At 35.9% G+C, this 24,301-nt stretch overlaps 1 protein-coding gene across 2 annotated transcripts in view; it reads right to left on the bottom strand.

The window, feature by feature from the left end:
- The window catches only part of BMPR2 (bone morphogenetic protein receptor type 2), a 156,643-nt gene that overhangs the window by 8,589 nt on the left and 123,753 nt on the right, over positions 1 to 24,301 (bottom strand). For both annotated transcript variants that reach the window (XM_055573126.1, XM_055573125.1), the window contains 6 exons: positions 23,838 to 23,952; positions 18,967 to 19,127; positions 17,569 to 17,716; positions 14,715 to 14,851; positions 5,081 to 5,253; positions 14 to 1,293 (listed from right to left, as the gene is read on the bottom strand). In XM_055573126.1, the coding sequence (XP_055429101.1) occupies positions 14 to 1,293; positions 5,081 to 5,253; positions 14,715 to 14,851; positions 17,569 to 17,716; positions 18,967 to 19,127; positions 23,838 to 23,952 (2,014 nt within the window). The remainder of the gene's footprint in view (positions 1 to 13; positions 1,294 to 5,080; positions 5,254 to 14,714; positions 14,852 to 17,568; positions 17,717 to 18,966; positions 19,128 to 23,837; positions 23,953 to 24,301) is intronic.

Genomic DNA, 24,301 nt, shown 5'->3' with positions numbered 1-24,301 from the left:
TCCCTCCACTTACACTGCAAACTGCTGCCATCAAGGACATTGGTGGCTGAAAGATCCAGAGAATTAGGCCTCTGTGCTCTTCTAGGCTTTGATGGTCCGGGGTCTGCTACTGTGCTTGGAACACCCTGTGTGAGAACTTCTTGCTCAGAACATGGATTGCTGTTGTTGTTGTTGGAATTAGTTCGGCCGCCTTCTAGGGGCCGTTCTCTCCTGTCCACAAGACGATCCAGAACACCTTCATCATGGCCAGCCTGCTGCTCTCGTCTCAGTAAAGGTTCATGCTCATCAGGACTAGAATTAATGTTCAGCCGAGTGTCCTCACCAATGAACTGATTCTGCAGCATTTCTTGGGCTCTGTGTGCCACTGTGTTAGCTGTCTGGCCAGATGGTACTACGCCATTGGCATACTGAGTAGTGGCAGTATGGGAATTAACGCTGTGATTTCTACCTGCCACACCATTCATAGTGACTGTCACTATATGAGGTTCTGCAGCATTGATTGTATTCATCTTGGCAACTCCAGTTTCTACTTGTTTCAAGTTTGATTTGTGCTTGCTGCCAAATTTCAGCCTGGGCTCCTTTGTCGAATTTTTGGTGTTTAAAGGCAAACTAGTAGGTCTCTTAGGAAGGTTCTGTTGCTTGGGGAGAGGATAGATCTGAGCGGGTGGGACATCAGGAATTAAACATGCTTGGCCATTTGCAGCCTGTGTGAAGTCCTGCTGCCCAGTCACTTCAACTGCAAGCTTTATAAGTGGGTAAAGCAAGCTAGAACTGGTACTGCTCAGTGGGTCTGGCCCACTGAATTGTTTAAGAGAATGCTCCATGAGATTCTCATCAGAACTTTCCTTGAGATTTTTATCGACTTCTTTTGGGTCCAGCTTGTTGGTCTCCAAGTCTTCTTCGGTCAGTTGTAAGCAGACAGGGGTTGGTCCGACTGGCTGTGAAACATTGGTGGCATGCAGACTTGTTTCATCTGGGTATGGCACCTCGGATATAGTGGTCATGCCGGTACTTGGAGTGAGGCCAGTGGTGTTTGTGGTTGTGGTGTTGGTAGACAAGCTGGTGACGCTTGTTTCAGGGCTGGGGATTCGAGCTTGTGCTTGCTGCCGTTCATAATTAATTGAGTTTCGGTTCTTTTCCCCTATAGTCAAAGGTGTGCTGGACATCGAATGCTCAGAGGAAATGTTCTTCACAATGCTGTCAGTGTGATGAATAGAATCTTCAATGTATGAGGAAGAAGAATAATCTGGATAAGGGCCAATCTTTGGCACACGCCTATTGTGTGACAGGTTGCTTAAAGAAAGAAAAAAGTGTCACATTGAGAATACATTTATGACAAAGTGACTCTTCAAGTTTAACAACTCTGATTTTTAAAGTACAAACTGCCCTCTCTTTTATTCCTAACCCACGTTAATTCTTGAAGCTATTTAAAAATTCTAACCAAATGTTAATCCAGTATTGACAAATATTAACTAATAATTTGTTACAGGCTAGTTTAATGCCATTTAAGCCTATCAGAAAACTGATGGGGATCTATATGATTTTTATAGATGCCCATTATTTTATTTATAAGAGTTATTAATTTTAAAAAAATTTCCCCTATAGTTTTGTAATGTTAGCAAATATGTCTTTATGAATTGTGTATTTGCTCAATTAGACATAAATGTCCATGAAAGAAGGAACCAAGACACTTGTCTTTTGTGTTTCTGTAATTCTAGATACACAGTGGCTACTCAACAAATATTTTACCAATTAAGTTCCAAATGGTAAAAAGAACACAAGCTTTTAGGCTGTTCCAAAGTGCTCCATTAAGTGGCATACTCTAGCAAAGGAACATATCTTCCTAGGTAGAGACTGAGCCATATCAATGGAAGTCCTAGAGCCTAGAGTATAAGGCAGAATGTGATACTCAGATTAAAAAAAAAAAAAATCTAAGACTCAGAACGGCTCTCCAGTTTACCAAGGGTTTTACACTGTCACTATCACATCTTGAGAATGATGGTTCTTGGGGCAGCATACTGTAATCTAGTTATGTTTTTAAAAATAAAAACCAGGCCAAGATACCTAAGCAACCCGATATTGTTCACTGATAGGTGAACAAATATACTATATGATTTTACTTTTATGTTGAATCTAAAAAACCAAACAAATGAACAAACAAAACTAAACAGAAACACAGGCAGGGATACAGAGAAGAAACAGGCAGGAGCCAGAGAAGAAGGGGTTGGAGGGAAGAAAAGGAACAGGTGAAGGAGACGAAGAGGTATAAAATTCTACTTTCAGAATAAATGAGTCATAGGTATGAAATGCACACTGTGGGGAATACAGTAAATAACTATGTGATGTCTTTGTATGGTGATATACCATAACTAGACTTATCTTGGTGATCATTTTGAAATGTACAGAAATAACAAATCACTATGTTGTATAACACAAACTAACATAATGTGTAGGTTAATTGTATTTTTTTTAAAAACTCACAGAAAAAGCAATAAGATCCGTGGTTAACACAGGCAGAGGGGAACAGGTAAGGGGAATGGGATGAAGGCAGTCAAAAGGTCTTTCAGTTGTAAGATAAATAAGTACTAGGGATCTAATATACAGAATACAAACAATTAACACTACTCTATGCTATATATGAAAGGTGTTAAGACCGAGTTCCCTGGTGACACAGTGGCTAAGACTCTGAGTTTCCAATGCAGGGTATGCATGTTTGATCCCTCATTGGGGAACTTAGATCTCACATACTGCTTGACATGGCCAAAAAAATAAAACAAACAAAAAACAAAATGAAAACTGTTAACAGAGTAAATCCTAAGAGTTCTCATTACAAGGGAAAAAACTGTTTTTTACCTATTTCCTTAATTTTGTATCTATATGAGAATGATGAATATTCACTAAACATTGTAATAATCATTTTATGTATGTAAGTCAAATGATCATTCTATACATGTTAAATTTATAGAGTGCTACATGTCAATTATATCTCAATAAAACTGAAAAGAAAAATAACATAAAAGTGAAGGGTAGTTTAAAATCAAGTATAAACAATCAAATATAGACAATGGGAACATTAACAGATACAAGCATTACAGGAGAAAAGCAACAACTAAAGGAAAACTGCTATGAAGAAAAACTGCTGAAGTTACGAGGCGAATGACAGGAAGGGGAGGAACAGAAAAGCTTTTGTATTGCACAAGAGGGATGGAGGGAAAGAGTCAATACAATGAACCCTAGAGTAGAATGAATGTGAGATGAATTACGATTTGAAGGAAAATTCCAAAGTCACAGGACACGAAAAGCAGCATGTAAAGGGTAGAACTGAATGGCTCAGGAGGCAAAAATGGCCACAGCAAAGGAAAGCATCAAAAAAAAAAAAAAAAAAAAAAAAGGATTTCCTCCTCCCAGTTAAGGAAAGTTAAAGCACTTAAAGTAAAAGTAGCCGACTCTTATGAGACGTACAAATAGCATACTAAAGCACACAGAAAACACAGAGATAAGGGGTGATGGAAGCAGAAGACTATCTTCAAGGTATTTGTAAGGTGAGAAATTTATATTTAGAAATGCTAATTTCTATCTTCCTTAACTTGCTGATATATTAATAACAGAAATAAAGGTTTATACCCTGAAGGTAATTCAGTCCAAGCACAAGCAGTGTAAACCCAATGTGGGATCCACAGTTCAGAATACAAATTTTCTTGAAAAATTAGAACAACAGAAAATATCAAAGAAAATGATTCAAGAATTCAGTTATTTTTTAATCTCAATTTTCCCTGCTTACTCTTTCTTTTCTGAATCCTTCTCTGAAAAATTTTAACATGTTTTATTTAGATAAAATGAAAATTTGTGGGAAGACTTTATCCCCTAAACACAGAATGAAGAAACACAGATTACATGGTCTGAAAAGTTTCAAGTTTTAGAATTTTTTCTAAAAGCCCTTCTAAGAAGTTCTAATAAAGACAGCTTAAAAAAAAAAATCATAGTTCTAATAAAGAAATGTCTCATAAAATAAAGTTCATGATGAGACACATGTATACCTGTGGCGGATTCATTTTGATATTTGGCAAATCTAATACAGTTATGTAAAGTTTAAAAATAAAATAAAATTTAAAAAAAAAAAAAATTAAAAAAAAAAAAATAAATAAATAAATACCTATTCCCCTTTGTAGTATTATTGTGAGGGTAAAATAAAATTAAAAAGATGAAAGTACTTTAAAAGAATTTTAAAGTAATGTGCAAATGTGTAGTGCTTTATTATTTGCTACCCCTTCATAAAGATCATTGTAAGTTTTGAATTACTATATAAAAATCTAATGGTTGTTAAAAAATCTAATGGTTGGAAAAAAAAAGTAGTATCAGACTTACCAAGAGCAACACTAAAGTTGGAAAGCACTAAAACAATACCTTCAGAATGGAATTTTTTTCTAAAATTACTATACCCCAAAAAAATGGGAGTGGAAAACAGACAAATTTTTTTCAGTTTCTAAAGATTTATCTCCCATACACTCTTCTCCAAAAAGCTACTGGAAGATGTATTTCACCAAAATTAAAAAAAAAAAAAAAAAAAAAAAAGACTTATGAACTGCTTTCATGTAAAAGTAGCAGCATTCTATAAAGAAAGACCACTGGATAGGGCATCTGGAAACCCTAGTTTCCAGTGAAGCAATGGTTAGATACATATGCAAGTTCACAGTTCTATTTGCTTTAAACAAACAAAATCCAGGGGGAAAAGAAATAACAACCACGAAGGATAATCAAGACAAAATAGTACGCAGAAGTGCTTATAAAACTTTTGGAACTATGAAAATGCTTTTCCTTTATTATTGTAGGGAACTTTGTGCATTAACAAAGACTAATCTTTTACTGTATTGTTAGATATAAAAACCCATGGATTTCATCTTGCACTTACACTAAACAAGAATATTCAGTAAAAGAACAGGAATACTGAAACAAAAGTTATGACATTAGACTGCACCAGTTAATCACTATATGCTTAGACTGTTTTAATAGTATTTATTTTCTGTTCTCTAGTATCAGATTTAAATTCTGACAGACGGATTCCAAACTCTTAGTGTCTTACCGCTCATTCTGCATAGCAGTAGACATTGGATTGACTGTTGGGCTCACAGACTTGTTTCTTTCCCATATCATCATAAGTTCAGCCATCCTCTCTTCAGCACACTGCGCAGTAAGCCGAGCCTCTGCATCCTGGTCCCAACAGTCTTCGATTGTCTCCTTGAGTGATCTCACTGCCTGTAATAAAGTATATGTCAAACACTGTCTCTTACCAAAATATAACTGAATTTTTTTAGTGACATGAGGTGAAAGAAAAAATATGAATTTTATTTAACCAATATTTTATATAGCTATAATAAAAGATCTTAAGACATCAGAGATTTGTAAAGGGCCGTATTCTCAAAAGGTGAGGAACAAGTACAGTAAGAAAATTTTAATTGAACACATTGAAGAATTATCCACAAGAGCAAGCAGTTGTAGCAAGTCATACGTATCCTCAATGCCATGTGTTTATGTTGTTGTGCATCCACAGCACTGTTATTTCAATCAAGAGCCACTAATTCTACTTCAAAAATGAGTTAAAAAATTTTGACACTAGACTGTCTTCAATCTCTAAGCAACCTCTTCCTCCTTTACTCCTAGTAGTGTGCTTCATTCTAATCATAAATCTTAAAAGCCTGACACTTTCTTCTTATTTAAACTAGTTTCATTAGTAGTATCAAAATCAGTCCTATTCTGTAACATTCATATATATCAGCAATGAACAGCAGTGTTCGGTTTGGAGAAAGTTGATGCAAACTCCCTTTTAAAAAGACAGACTTTATATACTTTGATGGACTGGCATCCAGAATTCTTACTCACACTTGTACTCTGATTTTTTTATTAGGTGTCAAGCTCTTCACCTGCCAGTACATTTCTTGTGTCTTCAAGACACTTTCAAAATAGTAAGGCCAGGATTGCCAGATTTAACAAGTAAAAATATAGGATACTACTTACTTAATTTTAGTTTCAGATAATTGGACAAACCATTTTTTAGAGTAGGATATTCTTGCCAATTCATAAATCAAAGTATTTTATCTGGCAAGCCTATTTTAAGCTAAAAATTTCTGTGAGGAATCTTGGTAACATTTTTAATGTTTCCTAATAATTTGTGTTCTGTAACAACTTGAACCTTGGGTCTCTGGGAAACATCTGTTGTTGCTGTTGTTCACTCACTCCGCTGAATCCGACTCTTTGCGACCCCATGGACTGCAGCACACCAGGGTTCCCTGTCCTTCACCATCTCCCAGAACTTGCTCAAATTCATGTCCATTGAGTCAATGATGTCATCAAACCATCTTGTCTTCTCTTGTCCCCTTTTCCTCCTGCCTTCAATCTTTCCCAGGATCAGGATCTTTTCTAATGAGTCAGCTCTTTTTATCCAGTGGCCAAAGTACTGGAGCTTCAACTTCAGCATCAGTCCTTCTGATGAATATTCAGGATTTAGTTCCTTTAGGATTGACTGGTTGGATCTCCTTGCAATCCAAGGGACTCTCAAGAGTCTTCTCCAACACCACAGTTCACAAAAGCATAAATTTTGGGGTGCTCAGCCTTCTTTAAGGTCCAACTCTCACATCCATACCTGACTACCAGAAAAACCATAGCTCTGACTAAATGGACCTATGTTTGCAAAGTAATGTCTCTGCTTTTTAATATGCTCTCTAGGTTTGTCTGGGCAACATGATAGTGTTCTTTCTGAATACAGGCTCACTGTGTACATGCACCATGGCCCACCCTTAATACCATTTTCCCCTGGCTCTTCTGAGTTGTCTGCCTCAGTACAGTACTGCTGATTCTCCAATCCTGCCCAGAACACAGATCAAAGACTATATCTTTTAAGACTCAACTTTACTTTGAGTTTTGAAATCTATTTAAAAGTATGTTCCAGGCTCTACTGAGTAAAAATTAAAATACGAACAATAGACATAAAACACCAACAATCTTTTCATTAAGCAATAAAAATCTACCTATTTCTTAAGATATGGAAGAACCGGAAGAATATATAATGATAATCTTGAGTTTAATAGCAAGTGTATCATCTCCCTGAGGTAAAGTTTGGTGTTTATAAGTATGGTTGAGTCTGTTATCAATAGCAGTCATGTTCTATAAAGTTGCTGTGCACTGAATTAATGATGAAACATTAATCCTAGAAGAAATCCTGTGAGTCTCTGAATATAACATTTTCATCAACTGATCAATAAATAATCTTGTTTTACTTGTGTTTCTGTTTAAAGACACCTTTTAAAATATATATTATCAGTTTAAGTCAGATAGAAAAGGAGAAATACGGTATGACATCCTTTATATGTGGTATCCACAAAGAGATGATACAAATGAAATTACAAAACACAAAGAGACTCACAGACTTAGAAAACAACTTATGGTTGCCTATACACACTGCTGTATTTAAAATGGATAACCAACATGGACCTGCTGGAACTCTGTTCAATGTTATGAACAGGAACTCTGTTCAATGTTATGTGGCAGCTTGAATGGGAGGTGAGTTTTAGGAAGAATGGGTTTATGTATACGTATGGCTGAGTCCCTTCACTGTTCACCTGGAACTATCACAACATTGTTAATTGGCTATACTCCAATACAAAAAAAAGTTAAAAAAAATAAATAAAATCACTTCATTAATTTGTACTCATGGTCACAGCACTATACTTCATGCCCTAATGGAGTTTATCTAGAACATGTTTTCCTTTCTTCATAAGGAATATCAAACCTTTCTTGTGCTTAGGAATATCACATAAGAGTTCAGCGTTATACTTAAGGGCCATTTTAAATGGTGAAATCACAAAAAATGCAAAAAAAAAAAAAAAGGCGAAAAATAGGGCAGTGAATACATTGCAAAAAAGATACTTTTTTACAATACAAGAGATGAAACACAAATGCCTTATTAGACCTTCAGTTGGGAACATGTACATCTGAACTCAAATTTTTCACTGCTCTGCACACATACACAAATGACTGGGACAGTGTTCTGACTAATGATTTGGGGATTACAAACGCACTTTGGCAAGTAGTTGAATGCCAAATATGAAATTCGTGAATAATGAGGAAAGACTATATTTAATGAATTTAAAAATGACTTGGATTTTAAGATAACTCAAGAAACTCAAGAATAACTAACTTTTATGATAAATATACTTCTAAAAACTAGTTATATATTTACCTTAGTAGATTTTTAATATTGGTTTGAAAAAATGAACTCGTCATAAGTTATGAAGAGAGGAATTTTTCTTTTCCTTTTGAAATAATTTCAAACGTACTTTTCTTTTCTTTTCTTTCATGATCTTGACATTTTAAAAGACTATGCAGACCTAAAAGTAGCCCAGTTACTTTTGAAAATGTTCCTCAATTTATCTGATTATTTCCTCCTGATCAAATTCAAAGTTTGCATCTTTGGCAGAAAATCACATGAGAGATTGCTGTTCTTCCCATTGTTCTTCCTATCATGTACACATTTTTTATTTGTCCCATTACTAAAGAACTTAACCTTAACCACATGACTAAGCTGGTGTCTGCCAGGTATCTTCCCTGTAAAGTTCCATTTTTCCTTTAATAATTAATCACTGTTTTGGGAGGGGGAGAATACTCAAAGCTCCTGTATATATCTTGTTCTGCATTCAACTTTTCACCCATTGGTTTCAGCATCTCTTGCTGTTTCTTGGATGAATCAATTATTTCTATGACGCTTGCCAGTAATAAGACATTTAAAAAGTGATAGTAAATCCATAACAGGAATATAGATAAAGTGCAAATAAGAAAAACAAACACCTTTAAAATATGCTAAAATGCTCAACCTTATTCACCATGTTGAGGTAGTACAATGAAGTAATTAAGAATATTAGTTCCAAATTTGTAGTATTAGTACCAGCTCAATCAAGATCCTGTTTTCAAATACTGCCTTTATTTTTTACTAGGTGCAAATCAAAATAAGATTTATTTTTCCCTAACACATTAACTGATGAAAAGAACTGACTCATTGGAAAAGACCCTGATGCTGGGAAAGGTTGAAGGCAGGAGAAGGGGATGACAGAGGATGAGATGTTGGATGGCATCACTGACTCAATGGACATGAATCTGAGCAAGCTCCGGGAGCGTGTGATGGACAGGGAAGGCTGGTGTGCTGCAGTCCATGCGGTCACAAAGAGTTGGACACAACTGAGCGACTGAACTGAACTGAACTGAACGCATTAACAAAAACAAAATTGCATACCACCTAGTGTTAGTGATGGGAAAACAGGCACTTGTATATTATTATTGGGAGTGCCATCAATTTGGAGGGTAAATTTGTATTTAAAACTTTCCCACGAAAAAACCTCCATGTCTGGATGGCTTTAGGAAGGAATTCAACCAAATATTAAAAAAAATAATAATAATGCCAAGTCTTAACAATTCTTCCAGAAAATCAAACAAGGAAGGTTATTTCCCAATTCATTCTATGAGGACATTAGTCAAAACGAAGCAGAGCAAGGAACTTTGGGAGGAAAAGCACTGAAAACTTCGCAAATATCATAATCAACTTTATTGAAACTCTGGATGTTAGTCAAATGTTTACAGCAACCAACTTAAACACATAAATGGAAGGAGAAAGGTCACTGAACAGGCTAGGAGAACTCTGTCATGTTTTAATTTAGTGCTGCCCCTGGAGTGATGGCAAGTATGAAGATGGCAGTCCGTTTTTCCCAAAACAGGCACCTGTTCCCAGAGGGAACAGAGTGACCTTGTTTCCAAGGGAATTATGCTGTCTGTTTTGACATGTCTTCCCTTGAAGATCCAATGCAATAGGCCTGTCTTTGTTCTACCTAACTCAGAACTCTCTTAGCATAGGGAAGTGGCTATGACTAAGTGCAGAACATTCTTTGGAAAAATTGAAAGACCAAAGAACAAATGCTATAGCCTGGGGCAAAATGTAATAGTTGAGGCACACAAAAGAAATGCTGAAAGTCAAGGAAGAAAAACTGGGTGTGAGAAACTTTGGGGAATAAGGGCATTGAAAAGCTTCTGCATATACTGAAGAATCTAAAAATCCACACACAAGTTCAGAGCAGGATGCATGCTCAGAGAAGATCACAAGCTTTCATAGCTGACTGGCTCAGCCAATGAAAAGTCTTAGCTCAGTACTAGCAGGAAGTGAAGTGTTAACAAAGGGCCCCAAGACAAAGCCAATCTGCAACGACTCGGAGAGTCTTTTCTTTTTTTGTTTCCTTTTTGTCCATAATGATATCCAAAACGTGATTTTAAACAAAAAATTACAAAGCATGTGAAGAAACAAGAAACTATGCCCCATTCACAGGAATGAAGAAAGGAACAGAACTATCCCACAGGAAATACAGACATTGGAGTTACTGGCAAAGACTTTAAATATGCTCAAAGAGCTAGAAAGCATGGATAAAGAATGAAAGGAAACTGGGAGAACAACATCTCAACAAATGGAGAATAGCAATTAAGAGATAAAAATTGTAGAAAGGAGTTAAAAAGACACTTGGGAGGTCAAAAGTAAAAACACTGAAATGAAGAATTCACCAGACTGGTTAATTGAGGATTTGAGCAGAGAGAAAAAAGAATTACTAAACATGAAGATAGGAAATAAAAATTACCTAGTCTGAGAAGCAGAAACAAAAAAAGAATGAAGAAAATGAATAGAGCCTAAAAGACTTGTGAGGCACCATTAATCACATCAAAATACACAAAATGAGTGACAGCCCCAGAAGAAAAAATGGAGAAAGAATATCTGAAGAAATAATAATTCAATAACTTTCCAAATTTAGTAAAAGAAATGAATCTACACATCCAAGAAACTCAATGAACTCAAGGAGAGTTCCATACTGAGACACATTATAATCAAATTATAAAACGCCAAAGAAGAAAAGGGAATCTTGACAGCAGCAAGAAAAGCCACTTGAAATACACAGTTCATTTCAGTTCAGTCACTCAGTCTTCTCTGACTTTTTGTGATCCCATGGACTGCAGACACCAGTTCTCTCTATCCATCACCAACTCCCAGAGCCTACTCCAACTCATGTCCACTGAGTTGGTGATGCCATCCAACCATCTCACCCTCTGTGGTCCCCTTCTCTTCCCGCCTTCAATCTTTCCCAGCATCAGGATCTTTTTCAGTAGACAATTTAATAAAATATATCATATCATCATTTGACATGACTAGAGCCCGTATCAAAACATTTAATGACTGCATTTATGTCAAAATCATTAACTTTCTCATCTAACACAAGAGGGAGCTCTATAAAGGTGGAGGCTGTATCTAGTGCTTTCTATATTAAGCACAGAATACACAGGATTCATTTAGTGAATGTTAATGAATAAATTCAGAGAAGGCAATGGCAACCCACTCCAGTACTCTTGCCTGGAAAATCCCATGGACGGAGGAGCCTGGTAGGCTGCAGTCCATGGGGTCACTAAGAGTTGGACACGACTGAACGACTTCACTTTCGCTTTTCACTTTCATGCATTGGAGAAGGAAATGGCAACCCACTCCAGTGTTCTTGCCTGGAGAATTCCAGGGACAGGGGAGCCTGGAGGGCTGCTGTCTATGGGGTCGCACAGAGTCGGACACAACCGAAGTGACTTAGCAGCAGCAGCAATGAATAAATTCATTAAATCCAATAACCATTAAATCTAATAAACTCATTGGAAAAGACTCTGATGCTGGGAGGGATTGGGGGCAGGAGGAGAAGGGGACAACAGAGGATGAGATGGCTGGATGGCATCACTGACTCGATGGATGTGAGTTTGAGTGAACTCCGGGAGTTGGTGATGCCTGGCCTGCTGCAAATTCATGGGGTCACAAAGACTTGGACACGATTGAGCGACTGAACTGAACTGAATTAATAAATAAGCTGAATGACATTGTATTGGTTTCTTTTTTTTTTTTTTTTAACTTCTGATAATGATGATTGGTGCTTTTTTTTTTTTTTTTTTTGTGTGTGTGTATTGGTTTCTTAATGATCTGCAGTAAGTTCAAAATTCAGTTCACTTCAGTTCAGTCGCTCAGTCGTGTCTGACTCTTTGTGACCCCATGGATTGCAGTATCCCAGGCTTCCCTGTCTATCACCAATTTCAGAGCTGGCTCAAACTCATGTCCATTGAGTAAGTGATGCCATCCAACCATCTCATCCTCTGTCATCCCCTTTTCCTCCTGCCTTCAATCTTTCCCAGTATCAGGGTCTTTTCCAATGAGTGAGCTCTTCACATCAGCTGTTGTGTGTTGGAGTTTCATCAGTATTGGAGTTTCAGCTTCAGCATCAGTCCTTCCAATGAATATTCAGGACTGATTTCCTTTAGGGTGGACTGGTTGATCTCCTTGCAGTCCAAGGGACTCTCAAGTCTTCTCCAACATCACAGTTTAAAAGCATCAATTCTTCAGTGCTCAGCTTTCTTTATAGTCCAACTCTCACATCCATACATGACTACTGAAAAAACCATAGCTTTGATTATACAGACCTTTGTTGGTAACATAATATCTCTGATTTTTAATATGCTGTTTAGGTTGGTTCCCTGGCAGTTTTTAAAGTGGGTTTTTACACTCATTAATTTTTAGAAGATTTTGAGTTTTGTTACTACAAAAATGTTTTGTAATTTCAATGCAACTATGAAGCAAAATGTCTTCATAGAAAGGGGGGATATTTCATACAGAAACTATGTATTTGCTATTTAATTCTAGTACTAGATTGTCATTGCACAGAAGCAGCAGTTCTATTGACTGTAGCACATTAGATTTAAATGGATTTATTGGAAGTGAACCAAATATTACTTATTTCTTACTTAGCAACCTCATCTAAATTGAGAGTAAAAAGTTTTCAGAAAAATATGCATATGGTGCATATCCCATAATGGCAGGGTTGCCAAAAGATACTTTAGAATAAGTAGTCCAATTTCTCTGGTGAAATAAAACCATTTATGGAAGATGAAGTTGTATTTTAATAGATAAAATTTCACAAAGAGATTTTTCTTTGAAGCATACTCTGTTTTGAGGCTGGCACATCTAATGAACCCTGGGAAAGGATTCAGCCTCTTACCTGACATCAAGGACCTCTTTAAAAAAAATCTGTCCCAGTTCCTACCGGAGAAGGCAATGGCACCCTACTCCAGTACTTTTGCCTAGAAAATCCCATGGACGGAGGAGCCTGGTGGGCTGCAGTCCATGGGGTTGCTAGAGTCGGACACGACTGAGCGACTTCACTTTCACTTTTCACTTTCATGCATTGGAGAAGGAAATGGCAACCCACTCCAGTGTTCTTGCCTGGAGAATCCCAGGGACGGCGGAGCCTGGTGGGCTGCCGTCTATGGGGTCGCACAGAGTCGGACATGTCTGAAGTGACTTCGCTGCAGCAGCAGCAGCAGAGGGAAGGGGAGGGGAGAGGGAGGGGAGGAGGGAAGGTAAGCCTAGGACCAAAAAAATCAGAAAAGCCAGGGGATGGTGACTTTTAAAACATCATTCCTCAAAAGGCAGTAGCTTCTAGTGACTAACATAGGATTTTCACTTCCTCATTTATGAGTCCAAGCACAATAGTACATTGTGCCAAGGACATTTACACAACCATAATTCTACAAAATTCCCATGTTTTTATTTTATTAAAAATTTTAGATCTGTATAAAAAATAGAAATTAATACAGTATTATACTAAATTATTATACTGTATTATACAAATACAGTATTGTAAAATTAGGAGAGGATAAATCAGAGACAACATAAATAAGAATAAACATAATATTTAAAGTTATAATGGGAACTTTCAGAAGAGAAAGTTTAGAAACAAAAACAAAACCTCAGAATACTGTTAACATGAATTACTTCTGAAGGTAGGACAGGAGAAGTCTTTTCTTTTCCCATTTCCTCTTTTAGCCATTCCATTTAATTTGATTTTGTTTACCATATATAAGCATAATTTTAATTCTTCTAAAAGTTTTTTAAAATAATACAAGGTACTATCATGCAATTCAATAATTATGACATATAATGAAATACTGACCAAATGGACAGAAAGTGATAAATCTATATATGTAATGACATGAAAAATCAGTGAAAAAACAAGCTTCAGAAATGACAGTGGATAATTAGATGATCCTACTCACATTAAAAAAATATATAAGAGTGTGTGAATATATCTGTTGTATGCAAATGTTTGTTAAGATGCTTTTAGAATTGTAGCAACAATTTATTGAAATGGCAGGAGCCTCTGAAAATATTTCAGCATTGTAAACTTGATTTTTAATAAGCAGAATTTATACATGGTACTTTTGGTTTCTTTTTGGTGCAGTTTAAATTTCTATCAGTCAGTGAATATATATGTCTGAACTAACATTTCTGGTACCACTCTCAAGAGAATAAATGGAATGGAATTTCAATCATGTTTGAAATATTATCATGTTAATTATTCCAGCTGTTACCCAATGCGGCAAACTGCAGGCATAAGTTAGTCTCTCTAAGGAGTATTTTATACTTGAAGAAAACAAATTAAAACACCTCCAACTTTGAAAATATACAACATCATACAAATCAAGTAAGTTAGATTTTTGGCATTAGACAACTCTAAAAACTACTACCATCAACAATCTATTTTTGCTTCAGGCAACATTTGAAACGTATTCAGTCATAAGTCCTCTTTTTTAATAATTTAGTTTTTCCTTACCAGGCTATTTTCTTTCCAAGCTTCTGGGAACTTGGGTCTCTGTTTTTCCCTAGACACCAGAACCTGCATATCTTCAAAAGTGGGATGATTTCCAACCTCTGTCTGAAAAGCCATCTGGTATTCTGGTACAGATTCACCTGTGAATTTTTTTAAAAAAGGAATAAAATTTATTATTATCATTTTGGGTTTCATGCATTATTAATAAAAGCTCTACTTGTAATAGTCTTTGTTTGATAAATTAAATGTTGCTATAACTTAAATGGTATTTAAAAATTAAATGGTAGTCCTTTTCTACATTTTATCTTACATACACTTCTTCTTCACCATTTCCATATCTAAGATTACAGGGTATCTTAATACAACTCTCTTCGTTTTCCTTTATTTTTATTTTAAACTGGGGTTAAATGTACATAACATAAAATTTACCATTTAAACCATTTCTGAATATACAGTTCTGCGGCACTAAGTGCATTCACAAAGTTGTGCGTTCATGTCCAGAACTTTTTCTGTCTTCCTAAACTGAAATTCTGTATACATTTAAAAGTAACACTCACTTTTTCCTTTTTTAAACTCTTTCTAACATTATTTCAATTCATCTTATATCTCCATTAAAATAATATTCTGCAAACAAGATTTAATTGCCTTTCCTGTGCAAACATTTGATATTGCACTTTATAATTTACCAGTACAAAAGCAATAGCTATTCTTTGAATGTAGTAACTGTTTAAAAAAACATTGCTGATAGCAATGTACTAACTTAAGCTGATACAAGAGTCATTTTAGTCACACATGCTTCTAAAAAACAAAAGTTCTGGACTAGGATTTTTAAAATACTATGGCCGAAGTTTTAATAATAGAAATTAAAACTTATAAGGTTGCAATAATATGTGATACTACTGTAATCACTCCTATTTCCAGAAAAACACTTTGCGTACCCAATCAGTGAGTCAGTTCAGGAGCTCAGTCGTGTCCGACTCTTTGCGATCCCATGGACTGCAGCAGGCCAGGCCTCTCTGTCCCTCACCAACTCCTGGAGTTTACTCATGTCCATTGAGTCGGTGATGCCATCCTACCATCTCATCCTCTGTCGTCCCCTTCTCCTCTCGCCTTCAATCTTTCCCACCATCAGGGTCTTTTCAAATGAGTCAGTTCTTTGCATCAGATGGCCAAAGTATTAGAGTTTCAGCTTCAGCATCAGTCCTTCCAATGAATATTCAGGACTGATTTCCTTTAGGATGGACTGGTTGGATCTCCTTGCAGTCCAAGGGACTCTCAATAGTCTTCTCCAGCACCACAGTTCAAAAGCATCAATTCTTCAGTGCTCAGCTTTTTTTATACTCCAACTCTCACATCCATACATGACTACTGGAAAAACCATAGCTTTGACTAGACGGACCTTAGTTGGCAAAGTAATGTCTCTGCTTTTTAATATGCTGTCTAGTACCCAATACTTCTATTTAATTGGAAAATATACTTCTAAATAATAACTGAGTGAATTGTCAGTAATCTAAATAATTATTAATTTATTCCATCATATTTTAGAATTATAAGCTGTGGATAAATGTTTACTCTTTTTTGGGGACTGGGGAATCGCACTGTGTGCCATGTGGGATCTTACTTCCCTAACCATGGATCAAACCTGTGCCCCATGCAGTAGAAGCACAGATTCCTAACCACTGGACCACCATGGAAGGCCCAAATGCTCACTATTTTTGAAACAACAGCAACAAAAAAATCAACCACATTACTAATCTGTTTTTATTAAGTAGTTCCATTTGTCCAATGCTGGGTCAATTCACTGTTTTTCATTTCCCCACGCTATTAATGCTGTTATTCCTACAATATAGAGACCACTTATATTGGAAAAGACTCTTGAGAGTCCCTTGGACTGCAAGGAGATCCAACCAGTCCATCCTAAAGATCAGTCCTGGGTGTTCACTGGAAGGACTGATGCTGAAGCTCAAACTCCAATACTTTGGCCACCTCATGTGAAGAGTTGACTCATTGGAAAAGACCCTGATGCTGGGAGGGATTGGGGGCAGGAGGAGAAGGGGCCGACAGAGGATGAGATGGCTGGATGGCATCACCGACTCAATGGATGTGAGTTTGGGTAAACTCCGGGAGGTGGTGATGAACAGGGAGGCCTGGTATGCTGCGATTCATGGGGTCACAAAGAGTTGGACACAACTGAGCGACTGAACTGATGTCAAATTATTTTTATACAACCTAAAAGAGGGCAATGCACTGGTAAATACACTGGTAATTAGTATAATTTTTTATTAATATATCACAATGTCATTGATATAATCAAAACAAAAGGAGAAAAATATATACTCATTTTGCTATTTCAAGTTAGCCTCAAATAAATATTTACATTGAATGAGTTGTTCTTTCATGAAAGGAAGACAGATATGAAGGCATGAAGACAAGAGAAGGGAAATTTTTTTTAAAAAGGAAGAAAAGGAGAATTTTAAACAAGGAAGAAAAAGATAATCCAATGGATAGTTCACTACTTCTAATTCCTTACTGAGTCAATTCAGAAAACACTATGAAGTGCAGCTTCACAAATGCTCAGAAGGAAATGATAACTGCTAAAGCCATCAGAGACCAAACTGAATACAGGTAAGCTATTATGAGCAATTAATTAAATCACCCTCAGATGCAAACCCGGAGTTCTTTCTAAAAAGTTTTTCCCACTGACATCTTTCTGCTAATAATATTTCTGAACACTAGATGGCAATGAAATTAAGGTTTAAATGAAAGCACAAACACATAAAAGTAGACTTAATATAGATAGAAGAAAGATGTAACTGCTTCACTTCAAAACGTACGTTAATTTTGACAATTCCCTCACCTGGAAAGAGGTCTGTACATCTCATAAATATCTCCCAATAAATTAGTCCAAGTGCATACATATCTACTTGTTTCAAAGCTGATTCACAGTCCCTAAGGTTCACAGCTCCTTCCAGAACTTCTGGTGCCATATATCTGATTGTGCCAACCTGGTAAAAAAAAGAGTGTTATATATTTCAGGAAATAATGTAGCATATTCTGAAGGGCATACATTAGGCTAGAAGTTATATTCGGGTCAACAATAGCTCAATATGCTTATTTGAACCTAAGTATGGCACTGAACCTTTTTAGACCTCATTTTTTAAAATATAAAATACCCTTTTCAGAACATCTTGGTTGCTTCCAGTTTTTGGCAATTATGAATAAAGCTGCTATGAACCTTGATGTGCAGGTGTTTGTGTGAATATAAATTGTTAACTCAACAGGGTCTATATACCTAGGAGTGTGATTGCTGGAATACTATGTTTTCCAAAGTGAATACTATCTAGCATTCCTACCAGCAAGGAGTGGGTTGCTGTAGCCCCACACCGTCTCCAGCATTTGAGATTATTGTTTTTTTTAAACCATTCAAAGGCAATGGCATCCTGTTTTGATTTGCAGTTCTCGAATCATAAATCATGTTGAGTAACTTTCACATGCTTATCTGCTATCTATCTATATAAATACTGTCTTTGGTCAGGTTTCTATTTAGATCTTCTATTTATTAATTGACTTGTTTGACTTCTTGCTGTTGATTTTTAAGAGTTTTTATATTCTGGATACAAGTCCTTTATCAGATATGTGTTTTTCAAATATATTCTCCCAGTTTGAGGGTTGTTTTTTTCATTTTCTTAATATTGTCTTTCATAGAAGTTTTTAATTTTAATAAAATTCATCTTAGCAATTTTTTCTTAAAAAAAAAAAAAAACCCTCTTGAAATAATTAAGGTGTGATTTAGTCATCCTAGTCAATAGTGCTTATGCTTGTGTGTGCTTAGTTGCTCAGTCGTGTCTGACTCTTTGTGACACCATGGACTGCAGCCCACCAGGCTCCTCTGTCCATGGGATTCTCCAGACAAAAGTACTGGAGTGGGTTGCCATGCCTTCCTCCAGGGCATCTTCCCAAACCAGGGATCAAACCTAGGTCTCCCGCATTGCAGGTATGCTTTACCATTTCAGCTACCAGAGAAGCCCAGTCAACAGTATTCCTCCTAATGCTTGACAAAAATAAGGTTGACCGGCAGTGATCTCCATAATGAATTGATGAACTTCATGCAGTGTTTTCTGTATATCTTAATTCTGTAATTCCTAATATGCTATAATTGGATAAGGACAACTGTCCTGAATACTTAGTAGGTTTTTAAATTCAATTTATTATGTTTTAAAAGTATGTCAGCGTGGTACCCTTTGTATGCACTCACCTCACTAATGGCTGCATTATCTTCTTCCCCTGGGCGCACCAGTCTATTTCCAGTCAGCTTCATGGACAACCCAAAGTCACTAATAACGCAGGTTCCATCATTTTTCACAAGAACATTTCTGCTGTTCAAATCTCGATGGGAAATTGCAGGTTTATAATGATCTGTTTGGATAGTTTTCAAATATTTATTAATGCTTCAATTGCACTACTGAACACAAAATGAGCAGAAGGTAATATAAAGAAGAATGCTTTTTTCCTTCCCTATACTTTTCTAATAACAAAAAGTACGTAAATAAAAATTTCAACTCACAATCCTCACTGTTTTCGTTATATTTCACAACATAATTCCTTTTGCATCTATAATTAATTAAGCTTTAAACATTCAGTTGCAATTACTAGTCAATAGGATCTTGTTTCTAATTTTAACATATACTACTTTGGTCCTTTTTTTCCCCTCTAGTAGGAAAAGGAGGCAATAAAAAAAGGAATATTTGGTAAAAACAGAAAGTAAATTTATCTAAAACAATTATCACTGTAAAATTGACATGGCTCTGAAATTGGTATATGTTATCTTATAACCTATGACAGAAAATCCCAGTTTTGCACTGAGGCTTAGCTATATATCTAAGCCCACCACAGTTCTTCAAATCAAACTAGAAACAGTTTTGCAATGGATTGTTTTCTGGTTTTACAAAACAAAACACTATTATACTCATTCTGTTACTTGTTTATCAGAAGACGTTTATGTTCTATGAAGGCAGAGAGAGGACATGTTCTGCCTGATTTCAAAAGGCCTGACACACAGACACACACACACTGCCTAAAAGAATATATCCAATCAAGGAGCCTAACTAAAATCATAATTCTTTTCCTCTTGATAAGAAAACCATGGAGGAGGGAGGAAGAAAGGAAAGGATTGGGAGTTTGGAATTAGCAGATGCAAACTGTTACATATATAAAACGGAAAAACAACAAGGTCCCACTGTATAGCACAGGGAACTATATTCAATGTCCTGTGAAAAATGACAATGGAAAAGAATATGAAAAAGAATATACGTGTACAGCTGAGTCACTCTGTAGTACAGTAGAAATTAATAGAACATTGGAAATCGACTATACTTCAATAAAAGTTTAAAAAGAAAACTTTATATAAATCTTATATTGAAATAAAACCACAGCTCTTAAAAGGAAAAAAAATTCTATAGTACAATACTCAAAATTTTAAATAACTCCTTAGTTATATAAAGAAATAGAGCAATGAGAACAAAGTCAATGATAAATACAAACAGAATGCTTACATTTAGGCACAAAAAGACTCAGTATTTACATTTATTACTCTCATTAACAGGTATTAAACTGCAATTTCACCAACAATAAAACCAAAGACAGAAGATAATGATTCCTTTGACCAAAAAGAAATGATACAAATGAACTTACTTACAAAACAGAAAGAGACTCACAGACATAAAATGAACTTACTTACAGGGCTGGGGAGGGATAGTTAGGGAGTTTGGGATGGTCATGTACACACTGCTATATTTTAAATGGATAACCAACAAGGACTATTGTATAGCACATGGAATTCTGCTCAATGTTATGTGGTAGCCTGGATGGGAGGAAGGTTTGTGGGAGAATGGATGAATATAACTGAGACCCTTCTCTATTCACTTGCAACTATCACAACCCTGTTAATCAGTTATAGCCCAATACCAAATAAAAGCTCAAAAGAAAAAGAAGAAAAAAAAAAGGATTCCTTTGATACGGGGAGGAAAACGCAATAGCACAACTGGAAGAAAAATAGCAGTTACTAGGTTTCTAAGAGTTGATTTCTTTCTCATTTGTTCCCCTTCCTACTTACTTCCTGGTCCAGTCTTTCAAAGTTTGTACTAACATGGCTCACTCAACTAGTAAAAGAGCTGCATTTCTTATTCTGCATAAAACCAGAACATAAGTATATATGGTTTAATCTTGAGCTGATATTTATATAAGAAAATTTATAGAGATACCTGAAAATGTATAACATCATACCAATAATTAAGCTAAATTATCTCACACTAGGGAAACTAGGTTAATAATGTGAAGAACAACGCAATGAGTCAGTGAGCCAGCAAGAGGGGAAACTAGGGTAATACTTTCTGATAATATTATAAAGGAAATAAAAAGTGGAACAACTGAGCCCATGTGCAGTAACTACTGAGCCTAGGCTCTAGAGCCCAAGAGTCACAACTACTGAAGTCCATATCCTTTCCCCTCTTCCCCTTTGGTAACCATAGTTTGTTTTCTACGTCTGTAGGTCTATTTTGTTTTGTAAATAAGTTCATTTATATCTTTTTCTTTTTGCAGACTCTACATATAAGTGATAGCATATGGTATTTGTTTGGTTTAATTCACTTAGTATGATAATCTCTAGGTCCATCCATGTTGCTGCAAATGGAATTATTTCATGGCTGAGTAGGACATAACACAATATTTCCTTTATATGTGTGTATAATTTATATATATTCCCCTTTTATATATATCTTACTTATCTTCATCTATTGATGGATATGTACGTTCCTTGGATATTGTAAATAGTGCTGCAATGAATACTGGGATACATGTATCTTTTTGAATTATCATTTTCTCTGGATATGTGCCCAGGAATGGGACTTCAGGATAATAAGGTAACCCTATTTTTAGGTTTTTAAGGAACTTCCATACTATTCTCCATAGTGGCTGTGCCAATTTATATTTCCACCAACAGTATAAAAGGATTCCTTTTTCTACACACTCTCTCCAGCATTTATTACTTGTAGACTTTTAGATGATGACCAAAGTGACTTGTGGAATATTTTTTAAATAATTAGGTACTAAAAATTCAAATAGCTATTATACTGATGTTTTCTACAATAACATATACTCAGTTGTTTTTTTATTTAAGGTTAACTATTTAGTAATAATATAAGGTGATGTTTAAGAATAGAATCTGTGTTTAAATAAAACTCCTATTTGATGGCAATCATTCTTTCCAGCCAAAGTTTGACTGGAAAACTTTCTGAATCATGCGAGCTTTGAAAAGGGGAATTAGGATGGTATTTTAATTTTTGTTTTAAGCCAGCTCTTTAAAGGAGTTATAATATTTAAGAATAAAGAAACACAATATAAATGGTTAATGAGCTAACACACTAAAGTAAGTGCATCAAGTTGCTGACATAGGCAGTAACACTGAACAATTCTGTATTCAAGAAAAGCAAGATGTCAAGATAAATGAACTGATAAATTATTCAGGAGAAATTACTTATATATGAAGCAGCAGCTAAAAAAGATGATCCATGCTATTATACAATGGAACAAAGATCTAAGAAATTGATACATTAAAACTTCTCTTCATTACAGAGGTCAGAGAAAGTGAAAAAAGAATGTATGACAAGAAAACTGCTGTAAGGGATGTAAACGCAAAGACAGAGTTTCATAGCAAAGCTAATTTTGAGGGGCCTGTGATATGATATGAGGTGTACTTTGAAACAAAGTGAAAAAAACAAATATATTTAAAAAGATGCTTTGGAATACTAGCAAAAATGTACATAAAGGCTAAATAAAACTGTAGTTACAGCACTACACTCACTGACATAATACAACCACTCAGTATTGACACACTGGCAAAGACTGACTCCTCACCATGCATTCTCGTTATTTGAAGCAGCAATGCACCTAGCTAAAACTAACAAACACACGTACACTGCACTGAAACATCCCTTGCAGCTAAGTGTGGTGGGAAAGCATGGACTAACCTCTGGGAAAGAAAACAAGCACAAGAGTGGGACTTCTGGAAGTAAAAAGGGGCATTTCCTTCTATTCTTTCTTTTCTCTGATTAGCATATAGCATGATGGACAATGAGGTGATCCTGAAAACATCAGCTACATATAAAGATTAATGGAGGAGAAATATATGAGTCTGGGCCCCTAATACTACTATGGTGCTACCAAAAGAAATGTGAAGACTGTCTCTCTCTAGATTCTTACATGAGAAAGGAAAAAAATAGTCATTCTCATTGAAATCTGTTATATTTTCCTCCCTGATAAAGTTGAACAAACCTAATGCTAGCTACAGAGAAGGCGATGGCACCCCACTCCTGTACTCTTGCCTGGAAAATCCCATGGACCAAGGAGCCTGGTAGGCCGCAGTCCATGGGGTCGCTAAGAGTCGGACACAACTGAGCGACTTCACTTTCACTTTTCACTTCCATGCATTGGAGGAGGAAATGGCAACCCACTCCAGTGTTCTTGCCTGGAGAATCCCAGGGATGGGGGAGCCTGGTGTGCTGCCGTCTATGGGGTTGCACAGAGTCACACGACTGAAGCAACTTAGCAGCAGCAGCAGCAATGCTAGCTAAGAGAAGCAATGATTTATAAAAAGATACAATTGGGTTTTATACTAAAGGCCAACCAAACTACAGAATGTGTACCTAAAGAAGTAACAATGCATTTGTAGTTCATTTAAATAAGCAAAATAAATACAAGGGAAATACAATGCAGTCCAGCTAAGAGGTTCTTAATCTAGGGCCAGAGAGGAACTTTAAAAGATTGAGAACCCCTACAATCACAAGAATATTTTTTAAAGTATGCCCATACGTGTATCTTTACAGGGAGAGTGTTTATAGCTTTAATTAAAATCTCAATGGAATCCATGACTTGGCTAGAGTAATGAGGTCCTTTTTCTTATTCTTCTTGTTAAATTTCAAATACGTTTCCTCACACTAGATCTTTTAAACAACTGGCTAATAATATATCTGCTGTAAATATAAAACACACTTTTATTCTGAAGATACAAATAAAGTTTCCCTTTGTGAATTGTGTCCCCACATGGTTTTCAGCGTCTTGTCATTGTCTTACCTCCCCGTGGTAATTCAGTATGAAGATAAGCCAATCCTCTAGTCACAGAATGAGCCAGACGGCAAGAGCTTACCCAGTCACTTGTATGGAGACTTAAATACTTGCATAGAGATCCCTATAGGGAGGGAAAAAAGTAAAAGGGGAAGGGGAGAAAAAGTGGAATTACTTTATTTGAACATGAGGAGGTAAGTGAGCAACTGTATAAAGGGATTTGCATATGTCAGGATTCAAAGGAGGTCTAATGAATCATGACATTTCAGAACACTGAAGTAAGAAAAGACATCTCTGTGGGTAGAGAAAGGAAGAGAGAATGGAAAGTAGAATTTAGACATTATCAATTTTTATGCCTCCAGTATTAAAAATTATGAAAGGTTATTTAATTTCATTTTAAAGGCTTCTTTGATTTATCAACTTAAGATAGAAAAATTGTTTCTTTACACGGTTTCTTTACAACTGTTTCTTCA

The sequence above is a fragment of the Bubalus kerabau genome, chromosome 3, assembly GCF_029407905.1.
Source record: "Bubalus kerabau isolate K-KA32 ecotype Philippines breed swamp buffalo chromosome 3, PCC_UOA_SB_1v2, whole genome shotgun sequence".
Lineage (NCBI taxonomy): Eukaryota > Metazoa > Chordata > Mammalia > Artiodactyla > Bovidae > Bubalus > Bubalus kerabau.
Note: the sequence above shows the minus strand (reverse complement) of the source record. Positions and strands in the feature narration are given on the sequence as shown.